The sequence below is a fragment of the Oncorhynchus masou genome, chromosome 32 (genome assembly GCF_036934945.1).
Source record: "Oncorhynchus masou masou isolate Uvic2021 chromosome 32, UVic_Omas_1.1, whole genome shotgun sequence".
NCBI classification, from domain to species: domain Eukaryota; kingdom Metazoa; phylum Chordata; class Actinopteri; order Salmoniformes; family Salmonidae; genus Oncorhynchus; species Oncorhynchus masou.
In genome coordinates this window covers 48,880,688-48,903,310 of record NC_088243.1, presented here as the reverse complement: position 1 = coordinate 48,903,310, position 22,623 = coordinate 48,880,688, and the positions used below count along the sequence as shown (strand labels likewise).

Genomic DNA, 22,623 nt, shown 5'->3' with positions numbered 1-22,623 from the left:
TTGAGATCGGAGACAAAATACCCATGAAATTGCCTACTCAGGGTGCGTGGCCGTCACCAATGCTTGATTAATGTGCGGTGGTCCTGACCGAAATCTGAGGTCTACCGATCCCGCCTTTGCGCCATCCTAGACGTCCCGATATTTTCAAACGTTTGATTTTATCGGCACAAAATCTGCAATTCTCTTGTAGTGTGAGACGTGCAACGACAAGTTCTGAGAACGATGATCAGCAATAGCCAATGTGTAACGGGATTCCTCCTGGGAAGGAGAGGCAGACCAAAATGCAACGTGGTTATAATTCATGGTTCTTTAATAATGAAACTATACATGAATAAACTACAAAACAAGAAACTTGAAAACCCGAAACAGTCCCGTGTGATACAGACACTGACACAGGAGTCAACCACCCACAAAACCCAACACAAAACAGGCTACCTAAATATGGCTCCCAATCAGAGACAATGACTAGCACCTGCCTCTGTTTGAGAACCATATCAGGCCCAAACACAGAAACAGACAACAAGACATCCAACATAGAATGCCCACTCAGATCACACCCTGACCAAACAAAACATAGAAACATACAAGGCAAACTATGGTCAGGGTGTGACACAATGAGAGCTCGCAAGAGAATAAGCCATCACCCAGAATGTGTAGACTCTTGAGCAAGAGCAATGACCACCACCAGTATACGTTGTTATTTGCCTTTGATGTCAAATCATTACATCTCTGATGTTCACAAGCTATGCTATTCAATTCAGAATGTATTGGCTAGATATTTCAACCCTAAATGGCAAGTGTGAATGTCTGACTGAAAATGTTTATGAGGCAGCTTTGAGATACAACTCGTCCTAGCTACGTTAACAATCTAATCACATCATTGCATTATTGTTTCGGTGAGACAGCATGGAATGAAGTGAAGAATCTTGCAGTGTGTGATTCCTTGTCTGTGCCACATAGTGAGTGCACCACTATGTTGGCAAGAAAGAACGACAGAAAATACAGTTATTTAATGTGAGGCTCAGCGATGTTAGGATTTTGAAAGTCGTGTAGTGTATGGCCGGCATTAGCTGTCCCCTCTCACTCCCTCTGTCCCCTTAATCTCACCTCCCTCATTTTTCACCCCATCCCATAACTGCACATTTTAATTAACATAACTGATTGAAGTTGATGATCCTGGAGAAGACGTTTATTAATGCCCATTGTTCTCCAAGTGATCCTTTCCCCCCTCTTTCCCAACACAGCAAAATCAATTGTGACAATTTAACTCTGAAAGTGTTAAATGTAAGCCATTTTCAGTGAACATATGGGTACAATGAACTGGTATTCAAATAACACCTTGGAAAGTGTTAAAGATGTATCTGTGTTGCAGTGTTCCCTTTTCAACTCTTAAAGTGGTCAAATTAACTTGATTGTGTTGTTTGCATAGCTCTACAGTAGAGTAATACGCGGCACCTTCACTGTAAAACATAACACTTGATTGAGAGTAAACTGGACTCACTTTGCTTAGTGCTGACACTGTTACACTTTTTCACTGAAAGAAATAAACACCTGTAATGTGACAGTAAATCATTGTGGGGTGTTTTAACACTATGTTGTAAAGCCAATTTTGCATATTTCCCAGGGTGCTTTTTCTTTTTGAATGAATTTGTTTATTTGTTAGTGACAGACATGGTTATTGAATGCTTTCATTTTAAAGGCCTTTGGCTTTCACAAAAGTGAGTACCTAGGCAAATATTGTTCTTAAAATTGAATTCTCTGACAATACATACAGTACCAGTCACAAGTTTGGACCAAAAAAAAAGTTTTAAACAAATCTAAATATATTTTATATGTGAGATTCTTCAAAGCAGCCACCCTTTGCCTTGATGACAGCTTTCCATACTCTTCCACACTCGCATTCTCTCAATGAGCTTCATGAGGTAGTCACCTGGAATGCATTTCAATTAACATGTGTGCCTTGTTAAAAGTTAATTTGTGGAATTTCTTTCCTTAATGCGTTTTTAGCCAATCAGTTGTGTTGTGACAAGGTAGGGTTGGTATACAGAAGATAGCCCTATTTGGTAAAGGACCAAGTCCATATTATGGCAAGAGCAGCTCAAGTAAGCAAAGAGAAATTACAGTAAAGCATTACTTTCAGACGTGAAGGTCAGGTAATCCGGAAAATTTCAAAAACTTTGAAAGTTTCTTCAAACGCAGTCTCAAAAACCATCAAACGGTATGATGAAACTGGCTCTCATGAGGACCGCCACAGGAAAGAAAGACCAAGAGTTACCTCTGCTGCAGAGGATAGGTTAATTTGAGGTACCACCTCAGAAATCGGCTATTAACTGCATCTCAGATTGCAGCCCAAATAAATAGTTCACAGAGTTCAAGTAACAGACACATCTCAACATCAACTGTTCAGAGAAGACTGCACAAATCAGGCCTTCATGGTCGAATTGCTGCAAAGAAATCACAACTAAAGGACACCAATAATAAGAAAAGACTTGCTTTGGCCAAGAAACATGAACAATGGACATTAGAACGGTGGAAATCTGTCCTTTCGACTGATGAGTCCATTTTTGGTTCCAACCGTCGTGTCTTTGTGAGACACAGAGTAGCTGAACGGATGGCCTCCGTATGTGTGGTTTCCACCATGAAGCATGGAGGAGGAGGTGTGATGGTGCTTTGCTGGTGAAACTTTCAGGGATTGTTTTTTAATCCAGACACACTTAACCAGCATGGCTACCACAGCATTCTGCAGTTATATGCCATCCCATCTGGTTTGCGCTTAGTGGGACTATCCTTTGTTTTTCAACATGACAATGACCCAAAACACACCTCCAGGCTGTGTAAGGGCTATTTGACCAAGAAGGAGAATGGTGGAGTGCTGCATCAGATGACCTGGTCTCCACAATCACCTTTCCTCAACCCAATTGAGATGGTTTGGGATGAGTTGGACCACAGAGTGAAGGAAAATCAGCCAACAAGTGCTCAGCATATGTGGGAACTCCTGCAAGACTGTTGGAAAAGCATTCAGGGTGACTACCTCATGAAGCTGGTTGAGAGAATGCCAAGTGTGTGCAAAGCTGTCATCAAGGCAAAGGGTGGCTATTTGAAGAATCTAAAATCTAAAATATATTTTAGAATCGTATTAGTAACACTTCATACTACACCCCAGCCATTTTATAATTTTGAAGCTTGTAAATAAGCTACTTTCTCGCCATCTTACACAAGTTAATCTTATCAATAGTGAACATTCATGGAAACACAAATGCATTGATGGCATCAAGTAGGCCACCTTGAATATAGTAACACATGTTGAGAATAAGAAACATAGATTAAGCCTAGTCCTGTACTAAGAGATTGTATGTTGAAAATGTTTAGCTTTTGAGTCTAGGACTAGGTTAAGTGTCCAGGCAACCAGCCCAAAATGTAATTCTGTAATATAGTGGTAAAAATGTAGTTGCTTACCGTACATACAGTGCATTCGGAAAGTATTCAGACCCCTAGACTTTTTCACATTTTGGCATGTTAGACAGATTCGAAAAGAAAAAAAAATCCTCATCAACCTACACACAATACCCCATAATGACAAAGCAGAAACAGGTTTTAGACATTTTAGCAAATTTATTAAAAATAAAAAATGGAAATATCAAATTGACTTAAGTATTCAGACCATTTACTCAGTACTTTGTTGAAGCACCTTTGGCAGTGATTACAGCCTTGAGCATTCTGGGGTATGATGCTACAAACATGGCACACCTGTATTTGGAGAGTTTCTCCCATTCGTCTCTGCAGGTTTCCTAGCCTCGGTTGGCTCGGCGGCTTCCCATCCCACGTCACACTCCACCGGATCTTCGGGCTCCCTCTCTGTAGCGGGATCAAACAGGCGTCTTGCCTCAGCCGGATCGTCGGGCTTCCATGCCTCAGCCGGCTCGCCAGGCTCTCATGCTCCTGACGGTTCGTTGGGCTTCCACGCCCCAACCGGCAGGTGGGATGCAGGGTGGTCGCCCCTAGAGGGGGCTACTGTCATGTCTGCTCCCCCCCCCCGGCACTTGAGGGCGCCAGGCTGCCCTGCGTCACGCACTCCTATCATCCATTACGCACACCTGCCTTCCCTCGTCACGCGCATCAGCGATATTGGACTCCCCTGGACTCACTCATCCATCACCTGTTATTACCTCCCCTATATTTGTCAGTGCCCCAGCTCTGTTCCCTGCTTCTGCATTATTATTTTTTGTCTGTATTATTCGTTTGCTGATGCTGTTTCTGTCTTGTTCCATGTCCGTTCTTCATTAAATGTTTGACTCCCCGTACTTGCTTTGTCTCGCCAGCGTCATCCCATGTGACAGGAGAGGACAAAGAAACCACTTAACATTAAAGGTTACGGTTGATTACTGTATCGAAGAACCAGCCAGTTATTCTCTTCAAATCATTGGTTGTCTACACGGCCCTCCTACCCAAGCTGGGAGCATCAACGCTGCTGATTAGCCTCCTCAGAAGTCAACTCTCACAGAACGAATGCAAGGGAACAGACCACTAGGAGAAAGGACAATGACATCGTGTGGACAATCAAAGACTAACACCCGGTAACAAAGGAGGTGCTATCGGAGTAGAAGGTCTTTGGCTAAACCTCCTAAGCGGAAATCAGTCCACGAAGAGATACTCATGGAGACCTTCAACAAGTAATTACATCATTATAATTCTGACCCATAAGAGCGGCAGTTCAGGGCAAGCTGTCGGGGTTAAACTAGGCATAGTTTACAAGTGTGCTTTTCTCTTGTGCATGTTCTCTCTCTTTCTAAATCCCCATCTTGTGTAACACATGTCATATTGTGTTGGTCCGTTAGGGACCTGTTTCCTTGTATTAAGTTCTAATCAATAGCCTAGACTGTGTGTTTGTGTATGTGTATATTATATTATCATTTAGCTTGTTAATAAATAAAGAATCAACTAAATTGGTGGTGTGGAATGATTTAGTGAAACCCGGGTTGTGCAGATTTACGAATTGTGCGACGGTCAGGGTGAGACTGTAGAGGAAATTAATTAATTAGTGACTGCTGTAAAACCTATATTCTGACATTCTTTTAATTAATTTGGGAAATGGAAACTCATTAAACAAACTTTTCCCATGGTGCCGCAGGTTACTGAGTTAATGATTACCTGATTAATTTAATCACGCAATTATAAACATAGTTAATTATTCGATAAAAAGCAGTCGTCACATTAATGATACAAGGTTACGACAGTGCATAGGGTCACTGTCCTGTTGGAAGGTGAACCTTCACCCCAGTCTGAGGTCCTGAGTGCTCTGGAGCAGGTTTTCATCAAGGACCTCTCTGTACTTTGCGCCATTCATCTTTGCCTTGATCCTGACTAGCCTACCAGTCCTTGCAACTGAAAAACATCCCCACAGCATGCTGCTGCCACTACCGTCCTTTGCCGTAGGAATGGTGCCAGGTTTCCTCCAAAAGTGATGCTTGGCATTCAGGCCAAAGAGTTCAATCTTGATTTCATCTGGTCTGAGAGTCCTCTGGTGCCTTTTGGCAAACTCCAAGAGGGCTGTCATATGCTTTTTATTGAGGAGTGGCTTCCATCTGGCCACTCTAACATAAAGGCCTGATTGGTGGAGTGCTGCAGAGATGGTTGTCCTTCGGGGAGGTTCTCCCTGTCAGAGTGACCATCAGGTTGTTGATCACCTCCCTGACCAAGACCGAGCCTCCCCCGATTGCCAGGCGGCCAGCACTAAGAAGAGTCTTGGTGGCTCCAATCTTCTTCAATTTAAGAGTGATGGAGGCCACTGTGCCTGGACACAATCCTACAGACAATTCCTTCGACCTCATGGCTTGGTTTTTGCTCTGACATGCACAGTCAACTGTGGGACCTTATATAGATAGGTGTGTGCCTTTCCAAATCATGCCCAACCAATTGATTTACCCCATGTGGACTCCAATCAATTTGTAGAAACATCTCAAGAAACATCTCAAGGATGATCCATGGAAATAGTATACACTTGAGCTCAATTTCGAGTCTCAGTGCAACTCAATATTAGGAAGGTGCTCCTAATGCTTTGTACACTCATTGTATGTTCATTATAATGTCCTTATTGCAATTATGCTGGTTTTCGCTATTTATCAAGCACACTTGGCGCTTATAATGATGTTAAGGCTAGTGATATTTTTGTCATTTGAACGCGCATCTTGCTGACTGTGCATCTTGGTGGTTTGGATATTTTTATTTTGTTGTCGTTATAAAAATAAGCTGTTACCGCATTCAGTTTCATAGTGGTAACAAAGGCACTCCTAAATATACATTATTGAACAAATTATTTTTGTTGTTGTTGTGTTATAAAAAATACAATAAAACATATTGTAATGATACCTAAGACCTTCAAAAACACACATGCCGTTTGTGTGCAGTAGTCTATGTATCACTACTTTGCTTGTGAGAAGGCCAGCTGATTGCCATTGCCTGGTTACCAGGATAGCAGACAGATCAGGTCAAGGGAAAACAATAATATACAAGCATTGATGAACACAGTGTACTCACTCACTCACTCACTCACTCACTCACTCACTCACTCACTCACTCACTCACTCACTCACTCACTCACTCACTCACTCACTCACATTCAGTTGAGATGACTCAACATTTTCTCAGATGGGCTGTGTGAACTGACCTTAACTTAACCAGGGTTGCAAAATTACAGTAACTTCCCAAATTATTCAGTTTTCCAGAAATCCTGGTTGGAGGATTCCAAGATTTCCTGCTTATTCCCTCAAAATTCCAGGAATCTTCCATCCAGGATTTTGGGTAAGTTACCGGAATTTAGGGTAAGTTATCCTAAACTGCACAATGACCTTCTAAAGAACATTCCCGGGGTCTGTATTCACAAAGTGTCTCAGAGTAGGTGTGATCAAAGATCAGGTCCCCCGTCCATGTCTAAATATATTATTGTTGATCTAAAAGGAAAAACTGACCCTAGATCAGCACCCTTACTCTGAGACGCATGATACAGATCCCCCTGTCCATGCACTCTTACTCATTATGACAAAAAAGGCAAAGTTGATCTTAGATCAGCAATCCTAGATCAGCCATGATCTACTTAAATTCACTGATCACATTCTGGAGACATCCGGTCAACTGAGTGGTGTTAAGATGCGAAGCACAGCTGGCTAAAATCAGATGAAAGTGAAACATTGACACGGAAAGAGAAAATCAAAGTCTTTGAGTTCAAATGAAAAATTAACGAGTATACCATAACATTTTAGTGATGGGACTGCATGGGAAAATAAATAGATAAAAGTGCACTGCTTGAGGAAGAGAAATATCTCAAGGAAGGTTGACTTGACCGAAGCATCAATGGAATAAATGCGTGAAGGAGTCATTTGTGTGCAGCAGGGAGTCGTTTTTCTATCAGTAATGAAAGGAAAAAGCTCCATCTTATACAACGACCTGAAGTATGATGTTTTAATCCTCAGCACTACTAACAAAAAGCACTCTAAAATCCCTATTACTTTATGCCTACTGAGGAGAGCCAGGCTATACTGCGTTGGCCTGGTTACACATCCACAATAGTTTCTATATCTGTGCTGGAAACGAAAATTAGAAGAAAAAAATACATCAGCCAGCACATTAAGGTTCAGGATGGCACGATATTGTGAAAAGAGTGTAGTGTACATGTTAAAATGATCCTTTAACACTAAAACCTCTGGGCGTCTTCGAACTAATGAGTATTCATTTTGACTGCAACATTCTAATAGTGTAATTTCATTTTTGATATCGCAAAAATAATCAATACATTTTATTTGTGGAGTGCCTTTGTTAGAACTATGAAACTATCAAGGCACAAGACAAGACCCAGATGCAGACACAGGAGGCAGATGGTTGGAGTCTTACAATATTTATTAATCCAAAGGGGTAGGCAAGAGAATGGTCGTGGACAGGCAAAAAGGTCAAAACCAGATCAGAGTCCAGGAGGTACAGAGTGGCAGACAGGCTGCCAGCCAATCATTTGTGGGTCAAAGCAGGCAGAATGGTCATGCAGGCAGGTACATAGTCCAGAAAAAGGCAAGGGTCAAAACTGGGAGGACTAGAAAAAGGAGAATAGCAAAAGGAGTATGGGAAAAACACGCTGGTTGACTTGACTAAACATACAAGACAAACTGGCACAAAGAGACAGGAAACACAGGGATAAATACACTGGGGAAAATAAGCGACACCTGGAGGGGGTGGAGACAATCACAGGAACAGGTGAAACAGATCCGGGCGTGACAGAAACGAAAGAGTATGTGTTGGAACATAGTAACAACTTATGAGGACATTAAAAAAAATATTTAAAAAAATTCCCCAACCACCAAGACACACAAGCAAGACTCGCGGTCAAAATGAAAGCATCAGTAGCCTAAACATCATTAAAGCACCAAGTGTGCTTGATAAATAGTGAAATTAACACAAAATCCATAATGCCATTATAATGAATATAAGTGTCAATATGATGCCAGTCAAGAATAGTCAATTATTTATAGGTCGGTGTAACGGCAGGGAACAGACCAAAATGCAGCGTGGTAAGTGTCCATATCGTTTATTATAAAACATAAACTGAACACTAAGAAATACAAAACAATAAATGTGAACATGAACGAAAACCGAAACAGTACCGTGTGGCTAACAAACACAGACACGGAAACAAACACCCACAAACCAACAGTGAAACCCAGGCTACCTAATTATGGTTTTCAATCGGGGACAAAAAAATCAGCGACCCTCGCCACCGACCTTGGACTGGGAACCCTAAACATGGGTCCCAATTTTTTTGGGGTGTGTTTTCCAATTTTCCCAGAAGTGGTTAGTCTATGGATTCTTCAATTACACTGAGCTGATTTCTGACGTGCTGTTAAGCAAGCTGGTCCTGGGGCTCTGTTCACAAACACAAACAGACCCGACAGAGGACAGCAACACAAACAGACCCAACCAAATGAGAAAACAAAAAGATAATTATTTCCAATGCGTCAAGTAATTAACAAAAAAATGTAGAAAAATATAATGCTATTTGGCCCCAAACTTAAGGAAAGGTTTGACTGTGTACAGACTCAGTGAGCATAGCCTTGCTATTGAGAAAGGCCACCGTAGGCAGACTTGGCTCTCGAGAAGACAGGCTATGTGCACACTGCCCACAAAATGAGGTGGAAACTGAGCTACACTGCCTAACCTCCTGCCAAATGTATGACCATATTAGAGACACATTTCCCTCAGATTACACAGATCCACAAAGAATTAAAAATATTTATATATTTTGTTGAACTCCCTCATCTATTGAGTGAAATACCACAGTGTGCCAGAGAGAGAGAGCTAGAGAGAGAGAAAAAGAAAGATTCAAGTGAGAATTGAGTTCTAAAACTGTGGTTTTTGAATGCTTACACAACATTTACAGATGTATTTAATGCTAATGCTAAAGACAAATTGCATCAGTCCCTAACTATTCTACTAGGTACAATCTGTGCCTTTGATAGAGCACATCACAGGAGCTCTGTGTCTGTGTGTGCATGTGCGTGTGCGTGTGTGTGTGTGTGTGTATTAATGAAGTGTGTGTTCAAACGTTGGTATTGGTGGGGGGTTAGAATACTCAGGGAATCGGGCACCTAGGAATCTTCTGAGACAGTTTTGGTTAGTAGTTGACGTGGGCAGCGGAGGTGGGGGGAGAATACCTGGGCACAGTAAAATGCTGTTTTATTCATGGTGACCTAATGCCACCAGACAGGTGGGTACCCTGGGGGAGCGCACTTCTTTTCTCACATCTCACACACACAAACACACACACACAGCCTATGGTCAACGTGATCTGCATTAGCACTCGCTCAAAAGAGATCTCAAAACAGCTCACACCAGAACTCTCCCCTGTAGCCTTGACCAACACGAGGAGGTCTGAGAGAAAGAGAGATAGAGAGAGAGCGAGTGAGGGTCATGGCACCTCAAGCTCTACTGGCAATGCAAGCCCCATGCTCTACCAACTGAGTGACAAAGTCTTGTTATGTCGTGTTACCTGTGGTCGTGGGTGTCCTTTGACCAGACATTTGAGCACCAGGTGGTCTCCCTCTCTGATGGTGTAGATCCTCTCACTGATGTTGTCGTCCTTCACCACACACGCCTGGCCCTCATGCACGATCTTGGCATTGGCAGGGGCTGCGTCAACACATAAGAAAAAAGACAAAGGGTCAATTTTACAGGCTCATAAGTTCACATACGAATTAACAAATACGTTTTTGTTCAGGTTCATGAAAGTTCCCGTTTTGGAAGGCATTCTTGGAAAAAAATAATGATTTCTTAGTTTCGAACGGCTTTGCTGTATATTACAGTTGGTAGACGGCCCAAGGCTTTAATGTTGATCTGCAATAGTATTGTAAAAGACAGGACAGGAACATATCAGTCTTTAATGCACCATCTGACAAGTTTGTCTATACGGTAGCATGAAGAAAGGTAAAGCACATATCCTGTCTCACATCTCCAATACATTGCTAGGTGCTTTCAGTGTTGACAGTACCAAAATACAACAACTCATGTACAAAAACACTGCAACACAAACAAGTTACAATGTGAAATCGCCTCTATCCCATTCAGACCTTAGAGGGCCAAAACTACATCTCCCATAATGCAACGCCAGCACCAGTCGACAGCTCTGCTAACCGTCTGCATCATAGAAAGGCATGCTAGCATGCTAGCTAGCAACAGCAGCACTTTTAGCACTCTGTAAACTATATTAATAACAACAATACAACTCTGAAAGTTACATGTTTCAATAGTCTCACAGTCCCTTATAACAATATCTAAAGCATTAATCTTGGGATGTTTTACTTATCTCACGTTATGGACTTAATCTGGAGTAATCTGAAACACATACCTTTCTCTCTGTGTTTTCTTGGACTGAGGAGAACGGGAGATACGGGTAGTACCAGGGTGTTAGTAGGTGACGCAAGCACCCAGATGAAATAAAATACATTTAATGAAACACAAGCCGAAGATGTTAACATTAATTTACTGTAGTTGCCTACCTAACATCAACAGGCAGTACCAGTAGCGCAACAATTAAAAATAGACACCAAAATTAAAGTTCCTGACGATCATAGCGATCTTAATGCCCCTTTTGTCTGAACTTGGAATATTCCTGTTCTCGGGCTTTGGCCACTGACCCTCAACCTGGTTGTTCAGTTCTGCTTTGTGTATTATTCTAATAATTTGAAGTTTGATGGAATAACCTTTTTAACTCTCCTACTTGTTGGCCTCGAACAAACATGTGCACAGTACACACCTAGTAGATTGAGAAACACTGAATGAAGTGACAGGTACAAGAACCCTAGTAAACACCATGGCCTCAAGAACTAGGACCAAAGATGTCTGACTTATCACGGCCTACAAGGCTCGTCACAGAAGGCGATCAAGATTGCGTGCGATTTTTTCATGTAACGTCAGCCAGGACAAGTGAAGGGAGACAGGAGGGAAGTGGGGAAGACAGGGAGCGGGACAGAGATGAGGAGAGAGAAATAGCAGTTGATGGAGGGGGAGGAAGAAATGAAAGAGAAAGAGAGAGAAAGAAAATAAAAATACTAAGGACTACTCAGAAACCCACAAAGAGAGAAAGAATTAGGGCAGCACAATGAGCACAATGTAAACACCGATATAGACCCCAAACGTATCCTTTCCTCTAAAATCAGACCGCTCCCATTGAAGGCAACCCCATTGCCACAGAGTAAATTAGTATCGCATATTAGCACTTTAGTGCAGGCTAGCCACCAAAACTAGTGAGAGGCAGTGGTATAGCATCTCCGCGTCCCAGGGCCCATTCTGGGGTAGATCTGGAGCGACAAGGCCCCTGACAGCTACCACGTGGCAGAGGGAACTTGAGTGGTGTTCGGCTTTACACAGGCACCACGTCGCATGACAAACCGCTAACCTGACGTGAACTTCACAGTGTGAATGGTAGAGGAGAGAAGGTACAGAAGGGGGGGTGTAAATGCTCCACACTCGACTGCCGCTAGCTGTGTATGTGTGTGTGTGTGTGTGTGTGTGTGTGTGTGTGTGTGTGTGTGTGTGTGTGTGTGTGTGTGTGTGTGTGTGTGTGTTGTTGTTGTTGTTGTGGGCGAAGGCAGGGGAAGCACTTGAGACGCCCATTCAGCAGTTCTCGGTCGTGGTGCATCAACCATTGAAACAGGGTGATTATAAACTGGGTGGTTCGAGCCTTGAATGTTGATTGGCTGACAGCCATGGTATATCAGATTGTTTACCACGGGAATGACAAAACATTTATTTTTACTGCGCTAATTACATTGGTAACCCATTTATAATAGCAATAAGGCACCTCGGGGGTTTGTGGTATATGGCCAATATACCCTGGCTAAGGGCTGTATCCAGGCACTCCGGGTTGCGTCATGCTAAATAACTCCCCTTAACCTTGGTATAATGTCCATATACCACACCCCCTTGGGCCTTATTGCTTAACTATGCCATGGCAGAGGAGTCCTGTTTTAGCATTTATTGCTACTATTCTGGAACTCTCTCTTTCGCCCTCTTTCTTGCTTCTCTTGCTCTCTCTCTCTCCCTCTTCATATTCATCTCTACTTCTCTCTCTTTCTCTTCCATCTCTTTCTCAGTCACTCTCTCTTGCTGTATTTCCATCTTTTACTCTCCATATCAGGCTCCGTTTCTCTCTCTTCCTCTCTTTTCCTCTTCATCTCTGTCTCTCTCGCTTTTCCTCTCTCTCCCATCCATCTCCCTCTCTCTTTCTCTCCTTCTCAGTCTCTGTCTCCTATCGAGGTAACTTATGATATCTCTGTGCCCTCTGTGATTGCAGATGAGACAGTGTGGGTGTGAGAAGAAGCCCAGAACGGGTCTGCATTAGTGGGATAGAGGGCACAAAGTGGGCGGTCAGAAGTGGCACAAGGGCAGAACTTTGGTGGCAGAGCCAAAGGCACCGGGGCTAAATGGACAACTAACTGGACAACTCAACTTTGAGGTGAGGGCACAGGGCACAAATGATTTAAATGATGAACAACTGTCTTTTTCAGCGCGTTAGCACGTCAGCGCTAGTGCGGCCTCTCCGGAGAGGGAGAGAGGTTGACCTGCAGCATGCGGCTCCTCCACTATTCTTGCATCGGGCTAGAGGCTGTCTGGCAGTCTGACTCACTGTAGCAGCCAAGGTTGGTTAAAGATGAGGGATAGAGGAAGGGAGGGATGGAGAGTGGGGTAGGACTGGGGAATGAATAAGGGAGGAAGAGAGAGCCCTGATGAAAAAAATACAGCACAGACCAGCCTTTGTGTTTTTGCTGGTGACCAGCATTGTGATTTCACTTGTTATGATTTCTTTGGTGACCAGCCTTCGCTGTGTTTTGGACACTGATCACAAGCATCAGAATGACTACCAGGGTCAGAAAGAAGAATGAATGAGACTACCTAAACCATCCAACCTCCAACAATCATTTCAGGAATGGGTGCAAAAAGGGCAACTAACAGATTGGATTCGTTTACAAAAATTTGGGGGAAGTTACAGGGGAAAAGAGGGGGTATGAATGATAGATTAATACATGTAAAATAAGTAAATGCAATAATAGATATTGAAACAAAGAATTATAAAAATCAAACTGCAATAGAGCATGTTGGGAAATATGACAATGATGGGTGTGGTTTTGCAGACCAGCATGACCGTACCATTCTGGACCAGCAAACAAAACAACAACAAAAGGTTCTTGAGGGTTATTTTTCAGGGGTGATAGTGATGTGTAACCATTTTTTGGGGAGCATATCAGGAATGATTCTTTACTACTGTGATGGTTCTGAAGAACCATCTTGTTGTTTCCCACTCCACCAGGTTTTCCTTTTATGCAAATTAAATTCTACACTGTTTTATTTTTATTTACCTTTATTTTACTAGGCAAGTCAGTTAAGAACAAAATCTTATTTTGTAATTTTACGGTACAGTACAGGTTGCAGTGAAACAAGTTACAGATTTTTAGTCATTTAGCAAACACTTATCTAGATCGATCGATATTTGATGCCTTGCTCCATTGCACATCAACAGCTTTTTCACCTAGCCGGCTCTGGGATTTGAACCAGAGACCTTTCGTTTACTGGCCCAACCCTTTTACAGCTGAATTAAGGTGTTATTGCTGTAAAAGGACAGTAGGTTGCAGAATTTAATGGCAATAATACATTTCTGCACTTTGCTAAAGTTGCCCAAAATCAAGTCAATAATTGTCAGATTGTCTGACAACAACCACATAAAAAAAATGTATCTGTGCTCAGGGACATATAGTGTACAGTCATGGCCAAAAGGTTTGAGTATGACACAATATTAATTTCCACAAAGTTTGCTGCTTCAGTGTCTTTAGATATTTTTGTCAGATGTTACTATTTTTTTTTATTTATCCATTATTTTACCAGGTAAGTTGACTGAGAACACGTTCTCATTTACAGCAACAACCTGGGGAATACTTACAGGGGAGAGGAGGGGGATGAATGAGCCAATTGTGAACTGGGGATTATTAGGTGACCGTGATGGTTTGAGGGCCAGATTGGGAATTCTAGCCGGTTAACACCCCTACTCTTACAATAAGTGCCATGGGATATTTAATGCCCTCAGAGAGTCAGGACACCCGTTTAACATCCGATCCGAAAGACGGCACCCTAAACAGGGCAGTGTATCCCAATGCCTCCTACTAGCCCTACAACACCACTTCCAGCAGCATCTGGTCTCCCTGTCAGGGACTGACCAGGACCAACCCTGCTAAGCTTCAGAAGCAAGCCAGCAGTGGTATGCAGGGTGGTATGCTGCTATGGAATGCTGAAGTATAATTACAAGCATTTCATAAGTGTCAAAGGCTTTTATTGACAATTACACCAAGAACTCTGCAATCTGCCCTGGAATGCTGTCAATTAACTTCTGGGCCACATCCTGACTGATAGCAGCCCATTCTTGCATAATCAATGCTTGTAGTTTGTCCGAATTTGTGTTTTTTTGTTTGTCCACCCGCCTCTTGAGGATTGACCACAAGTTCTCAATGGGCTTAAGGTCTGGGGAGTGTCCTGGCCATGGACCCAAAATATCGATGTTTTGTTCCCCGAGCCACTTTTGCCTTATAAATGGGAAGATGCTCCATCATGCTGGAAAAGGCATTGTTTGTCACCAAACTGTTCCTGGATGGAGAAGTTGCTCTCGGAGGATGTGTTAGTATCATTCTTTATTCATGGCTATGTTCTTAGGCAAAATTGTGAGTGAGCCCACTCACTTGGCTGAGAAGCAACCCCACACATGAATGGTCTCAGGATGTTTTACTGTTGGCATGACACAGGACTGATGGTAGCGCTCACCTTGTCTTCTCCAGACAAGCTTTTTTTCTGGATGCCCCAAACAAACTGAAAGGGGATTCATCAGAGAAAATGACTTTACCCCAGTCCTCAGCAGTCCAATCTATGTACCTTTTGCAGAATATCAGTCTGTCCCTGATGTTTTTCCTGGAGAGAAGTGGCTTCTTTGCTGCCCTTCTTGACACCAGGCCATCCTTCAAATGTCTTCGCCTCACTGTGCGTGCAGAAGCACTCACACCTGCCTGCTGCCATACCGGAGCATGCTCTGTACTGGTGATGCCCCGATCCCGCAGCTGAATCAACTTTAGGAGACAGTTCTGGCGCTTGCTGGACTTTCTTGGGCGCCCTGAAGCCTTCTTCACAACAATTGAACTGCTCTCCTTGAAGTTCATGACAGAGTGATTCCCAGCCTTGTCCCCATCAACACTCACACCTGTGTTAACGAGAGAATCACTGACATGATGTCAGCCGGTCCTTTTGTGGCAGGGCTGAAATGCAGTGGACATGTTTTGGGGGGATTCGGTTCATTTGCATGGCAAAGAGGGACTTTGCAATTAATTGCAATTCATCTGATCACTCTTCATAACATTCTGTAGAAAATGCAAATTGCCATCATACAAACTGAGGCAGCAGACTTTGTGAAAATTAATATTTGTGTCATTCTCAAAACTTTTAGACACAACTCTATATACATGCTTTGGGAATTTGAACTGGGTGGAAGTGCATGAATGTTTCAGCAATGTCAAAGGTACACATAAGGTACCTTCATATGGTACTGGTCGGTTCCTTTTAGGGTACATGTGCAGTGGGGCTCATTAGCATATTTGGGGCATGACCAAGTATATGTGCATTTGTGCCAACCGTCGGTTGAAGTGTTGTATAAGTGCTTGATTGCTATGTTCTCATAGTTTAAGAACATATTCTAACTCGGTTAGCTGACTAACTTTTGTAAGAATAGTGGTTATCAAAGTGCTGAACTGTGGATTTGACATTACGTTAATGTTAATTAAATGCTTGGAAGTTGCTGTGAATTTTGTTTAACATAATTGGCATTCAGCTGTCAGTAAGTTATTGGAAAATTCACACGGACTAAATAGCCAGCAACTGCTAATAACTTACTGACAGCTTAACTGGCTGTCATGCCCTGGTCTTAGTATTTTGTGTTTTCTTTATTTATTTGGTCAGGCCAGGGTGTGACACGGGTTTTGGTATGTGGTATGGGGTTTTGTTTTCCATAGGTATTTGGGAATGTGGCTTAGTGGGGTTTGCTAGCAAAGTCTATGGCTGTCTGAAGTGGTTCTCAATCAGAGGCAGGTGTTTATCGTTGTCTCTGATTGGGAACCATATTTAGGCAGCCATATTTTTTGAGTGTGTCGTGGGTGATTGTCCTTGTTTCTGTCTCTGTGTTACTTTGAGACAGTATAGGCTGTTTCGGTTTTCGTGTTACATTTCTTGTTTTGTAGTATTCGTGTTTCCTTTGTTTTATTAAAACATGAATCTCAATAGCCACGCCGCATTTTGGTCCGACTCTCTTTCACCTAAAGAAAGCCGTTACACTGGCAACCTGATCAAATTGTATTTGTCACATAAACGTGTTTAGCAGATGGAGCGAAATGCTTGTGTTTCTAGCTCCAACAGTGCAGTAATATCTAAAAAGTAATATCTAACAATACACACAATCTAAAGAAAAGGAATGGAATTAAGAATATATAAATATTTGGATGAGCAATGTCAGAGCAGCATAGAATAAAATACAGTAGAATATATATATATATATAAGTACATACAGTGCCTTGCAAAATAATTCATCCCCCCATGCCTTTTTTCCTATTTTGTTGCATTACAACCTGTAATTTAAATGTATTTTTATTTGGATTTCATGTAATGGACAAACACAAAATAGCCCAAATTGATGAAGTGAAATGGAAAAAAAATACTTATTTCAAAAACGTACACAAAAAAAAAACGGAAACGTGGTGAGTGCATATGTATTCACCTTTGCTATGAAGTCCTAATAAGATCTGGTGCAACCAATTACTTTCAGAAGTCACATAATTAGTTAAATAAAGTGTCACATGATCTGCCACATGATCTCAGTATATATACACCTGTTCTTAAAGGCCCCAGAGTCTGCAACACCCCTAAGCAAGTGACCACCAAGCAAGCAGCACCATTAAGACCAAGGAGCTCTCCAAACAGGTCAGGGACAAAGTTGTGGAGATGTACAGATCGGGGTTGGGTTATAAAAAATATCAGAAACTTTGAACATCCCACTGAGCACCATTAAATCCATTATTAAAAAATGGGAAGAATATGCACTACAACAAACCTGCCAAGAGAGAGCCGCCCACCAAAAACCACGGACCAGGCAAGGAGGGAATTAATCAGAGAGGCAACAAAGAGACCAAAGATAACCCTGAAGGAGCTGCTAAACTCGACAGCAGAGATTGGAGTGTCTGTCCATTGGACCACTTTAAGCCGTACACCCCACAGAACTGGGCTTTACGGAAGAGTGGCCAGAAAAAAAGTAATTGCTTAAAGAAAAAAATAAGCAAACACGTTTGGTGTTCACCAAAAGGAATGTGGGAGACTCCCCAAACATATGGAAGAAGGTACTCTAAGTCAGATGAGACTAACATTTAGCTTTTTGGCCATCAAGGAAAACGCTGTCTGGCGCAAACCCAACACCTCTCATCACGCCAAGAACACCATCCCCACAGTGAAGCATGATGGTGGCAGCATCATGCTGTGGGGATGTTTTCATTGGCAGGGACTGGGAAACTGTTCAGAATTTAAGAAATGATGGATGCCTCTAAATAAAGGTAAATTCTTGAGGGAAACCTGTTTCTGTCTTCCAGAGATTTGAGAGTGGGATGGAGGTTCACCTTCCAGTAGGACAATGACCCTAAGCATATTGCTAAAGCAACACTCGAGTGGTTTAAGGGGAAACATTTAATTGTCTTGGATTGGCCTAGTCAAAACCCAGACCTCAATCCAATAGAAAATCTGTGGTAGGACTTAAAGATTGCTGTACACCAGCGGAACCCATCCAACTTGAACTTGAACTTGAGTTTTGCCTTGAAGAATGTGCAAAAATCCCAGTGGCTAGATGTGCCAAGCTTATAGAGGCATACCCCAAGAGACTTGCAGCTGTAATTGCTGCAAAAGTTGGCTCTACAAAGTAATCATTTGTGGGGTTGAATAGTCATGCACACTCAAGTTTTATGTTGGTTTGTCTTATTTCAAGTGTGTTTCACAATAAAAAATATTTTGCATCTTCAAAGTGGTAGGCAGGTTGTGTAAGTCAAATGATAAGGCAACAAAATAGGAAAAATGCAAAGGGGGTGAATACTGTACATATGACATTAGTAATGCAAACTATGTAAACATCATTAAAGTGATTAGTGTTCCAATTATTAAAGTGGCCAGTGATTTCAAGTCTATGTATATAGGGCAGCAGCCTCTAATGTGCTAGTGATGGCTATTTAACAGTCTGATGGCTTTGAGATAGAAGCATTTTAGTCTCTCGGTCCCATTTTTGATGCACCTGTACTGACCTCACCTTCTGGATGATAGCAGGGTAACAGGCAGTGGATCAGGTGGTTGTTGTCCTTGATTATCTTTTTGGCCTTTTTGCGACAGTGGGTGCTGTAGGTGTCCTGGAAGGCAGGTAGTTTGCCCCCGGTGAGGCGTTGTGAAGACCACACCCCTTGTGGAGAGCCCTGCGGTTGTGGGCAGTTTAGTTGCCATACCAGCATCCTCAAAGCGGGCAAAGAAGGTGTTTAACTTGTCAGGAAGCAAGACTTCGGTGTCCGCAGCGTGGCTGGTTTTCCTTTTGCAGTCCGTTATAGTCTGTAGACCCTGTCACTTATATATTGTGTCTGAGTTGTTGAAATGCGACTCCACTTTGTCTCTAAACTGACATTTTTCCTGTTGGATTACCTTGCAGAGGGAATAACTACCCTGTGTGTATTCTGCCATATTCACATTCACCTTGCCATGGTTAAATGCGGTGGTTCGGGCTTTCAGTTTTGCACAAATGCTGCCATCTAACCAGGGTTTCTGATTAGGGTAGGTTTTAATAGTCACAGTAGGTACAACGTCTTCTATACACTTCCTGATAAACTCAGTAATGTACAGTGCCTTGCGAAAGTATTTGGCCCCCTTGAACCTTGCGACCTTTTGCCACATTTCAGGCTTCAAACATAAAGATATAAAACTGTATTTTTTTGTGAAGAATCAACAATAAGTGGGACACAATCATGAAGTGGAACGACATTTATTGGATATTTCAAACTTTTTTAACAAATCAAAAACTGAAAAATTGGGCATGCAAAATTATTCAGCCCCTTTACTTTCAGTGCAGCAAACTCTCGCCAGAAGTTCAGTGAGGATCTCTGAATGATCCAATGTTGACCTAAATGACTAATGATGATAAATACAATCCACTTGTGTGTAATCAAGTCTCCGTATAAATGCCCCTGCAATGTGATAGTCTCAGAGGTCCGTTAACTTCTTGCGTCGAGCAATCCCGGATCCGGGGTCCTATTTATAGCCTCAAGCTCATTGGCATAATGTTTTCACAAAAACAAGAAAACCATTCAAATAAAATCATTTACCTTTGAAGAACTTCAGATGTTTTCAATGAGGAGACTCTCAGTTAGATAGCAAATGTTCAGTTTTTCAAAAAAGATTATTTGTGTAGGACAAATCGCTCCGTTTTGTTCACGTTTGGCTATGAAAACCTGTATCCAGTTATAGCCTCATTAGCATAACGTAATGTTAACTATTTATGAAAATCGCAAATGAAATTAAATGAATGTGCTAGCTCTCAAGCTTAGCCTTTTCTTAACAACACTGTCATCTCAGATTTTCAAAATATGCTTTTGAACCATAGCAAAACAAGCATTTGTGTAAGAGTATTGATAGCTAGCGTAGCATTTAGCGTAGCATTTAGCGGACAACATTTGCACAAAAACCAGAAAAGGATTGAAATAAAATCATTTACCTTTGAAGAACTTCGGATGTTTTCAATGAGGAGACTCTCAGTTACATAGCAAATGTTCAGTTTTTCCTGAAAGATTCTTTGTGTAGGTGTTACGGCAAATGAGTGAGGAGGTGTGGAGTCAGGCGCAGAGAGCAAAAGATGTGGGAAAAAACACGCTTCAATGTCCCGGAAAAATAACATGAACAAAAGTAGGAAAACAAATGATCAGAAATATTAACGGACAGCGCGAAACCCAAAATACAAACAAAATACACTCAAACATAGAACAGACGAACAAGCCTGCACGAAACAGAAGCGGGCTGAACAAACTATATATAACCCTACCCTAACAACCAAACAAGAAACAGGTGATACCAATCAGACAAAACCAAATGAACACAGAACAACGGATCGGTGATAGCTAGTAGACCAGCGACGACGACCGCCGAGCGCCACCCGAACAAGAAGGGGTGTCACCTTCGGTAATATTCGTGACAGTAGGAGAAATTGCTCCGTTTTGTACATCACGTTTTTGTGTACCAAAAAAAAATGAAAATTCAGTCATCAAAACGGCAAACTGTTTTCCAAATTAACTCCATAATATCGACTTAAACACGGCAAACGCTGTTTAGAATCAATCCTCAAGGTGTTTTTCACATATCTCTTCATTGATATATCATCGTGGATGTTTACTTTCTCCTCTGAATCGCTTGGAAAAAGACGTGCAGCCGAAGATGACGCACCAATTTCGACGGAGGACACCAGGCGGACACCTGGCAAATGTAGTCTCTTATCTTCCAATGATATACCTACAAATACGTCACAATGCTGCAGACACCTTGGGGAAACGATAGATAGGGCAGGCTCATTCCTTGCGCATTCACAGCCATATAAGGAGACAATGAAAAACAGAGCCTCAAAAATCCTGCTCATTTCCTGTTTGAAGTTTCATCTTGGTTTCGCCTGGAGCATCAGTTCTGGGGTAATCACAGACAATATCTTTGCAGTTTTGGAAACTTCAGAGTGTTTTCTTTCCAAAGCTGTCAATTATATGCATAGTCGAGCATCTTTTTGTGACAAAATATCTTGTTTAAAACGGGCACGTTTTTTTTATCCAATAATGAAATAGCGCCCCCATAGATGTAAGAGGTTAAAAGCGCAGAGAGCATCATGAAGAACAAGGAACACACCAGGCAGGTCCGAGATACTGTTGTGAAGAAGTTTAAAGCCCGGATTTGGATACAAAAAGATTTCCCAAGCTTTAAACATCCCAAGGAGCACTGTGCAAGTGATAATATTGAAAGGGAAGGAGTATCAGACCACTGCAAATCTACCAAGACCTGGCCGTCCCTCTAAACTTTCAGCTCATACAAGGAGAAGACTGATCAGAGATGCAGCCAAGAGGCCCATGATCACTCTGGATGAACTGCAGAGATCTACAGCTGAGGTGGGAGACTCTGTCCATAGGACAACAATCAGTCGTATATTGCACAAATCTGGCCTTTATGGAAGAGTGGCAAGAAGAAAGCCACTTCTTTAACCTCTTACACTTATGGTGGCGCTATTTCATTTTTGGAAGAAAAACGTTCCCGTTTTAAACAAGATATTTTGTCACAAAAAGATGCTCGACTATGCATATAATTGCTACTGTTCGAAAGAAAACACTGACGTGTCCAGAAATACAAATATCTTCTCTGTGCGTGCCCTTTAACGTGAGCTTCAGGCAAAACCAAGATGACTTGGCATCCAGGAAATGACAAGGATTTTTGAGGCTCTGTCTTTCATGATCTCCTTATATGGCTGTGAACGCAAGAGGAATGAGTCTGCCCTTTCTGTCGTTTCCCCAAGGTGTCTGCAGCATTGTGACGTATTTGTAGGCAGATCGTTGGAAGATTGACCATAAGAGACCACATTTACCACGTGTCCGCCCGGTGTCCTGCGCCGAAATTGGTGCGCAAAAGTCACCTGCCAGTATTTTTCCATGGGGCACAGAGAGAGAAGCAAGCTTCCACGAACTGCATGTCAATGAAGAGATATGTGAAAAAACACCTTGAGGATTGATTCCAAACAACGTTTGCCATGTTTCGGTCGATATTATGTAGTTAATCCGGAAAAAGTTTCACGTTGTAGGTGACTGCATTTTCGGTTCGTTTCGGTAGCCAGGCGCAATGTAGAAAACGGAACGATTTCTCCTACACACAGACGCTTTCAGGAAACACTGCGCATTTGGTATGTGGCTGGGAGTCTCCTCATTGAAAACATCAGAAGCTCTTCAAAGGTAAATAATTTTATTTATT

General features: G+C 42.2%; 1 protein-coding gene across 1 annotated transcript in view; it reads right to left on the bottom strand.

Moving 5' to 3' along the window:
- LOC135527211 (MAM domain-containing glycosylphosphatidylinositol anchor protein 1-like) overlaps positions 1-22,623 on the bottom strand; it is a 159,341-nt gene that overhangs the window by 45,946 nt on the left and 90,772 nt on the right. Inside the window, exon 3 of the mRNA XM_064955823.1 lies at positions 10,028-10,167. Coding sequence (XP_064811895.1) covers positions 10,028-10,167 — 140 coding nt within the window. The remainder of the gene's footprint in view (positions 1-10,027; positions 10,168-22,623) is intronic.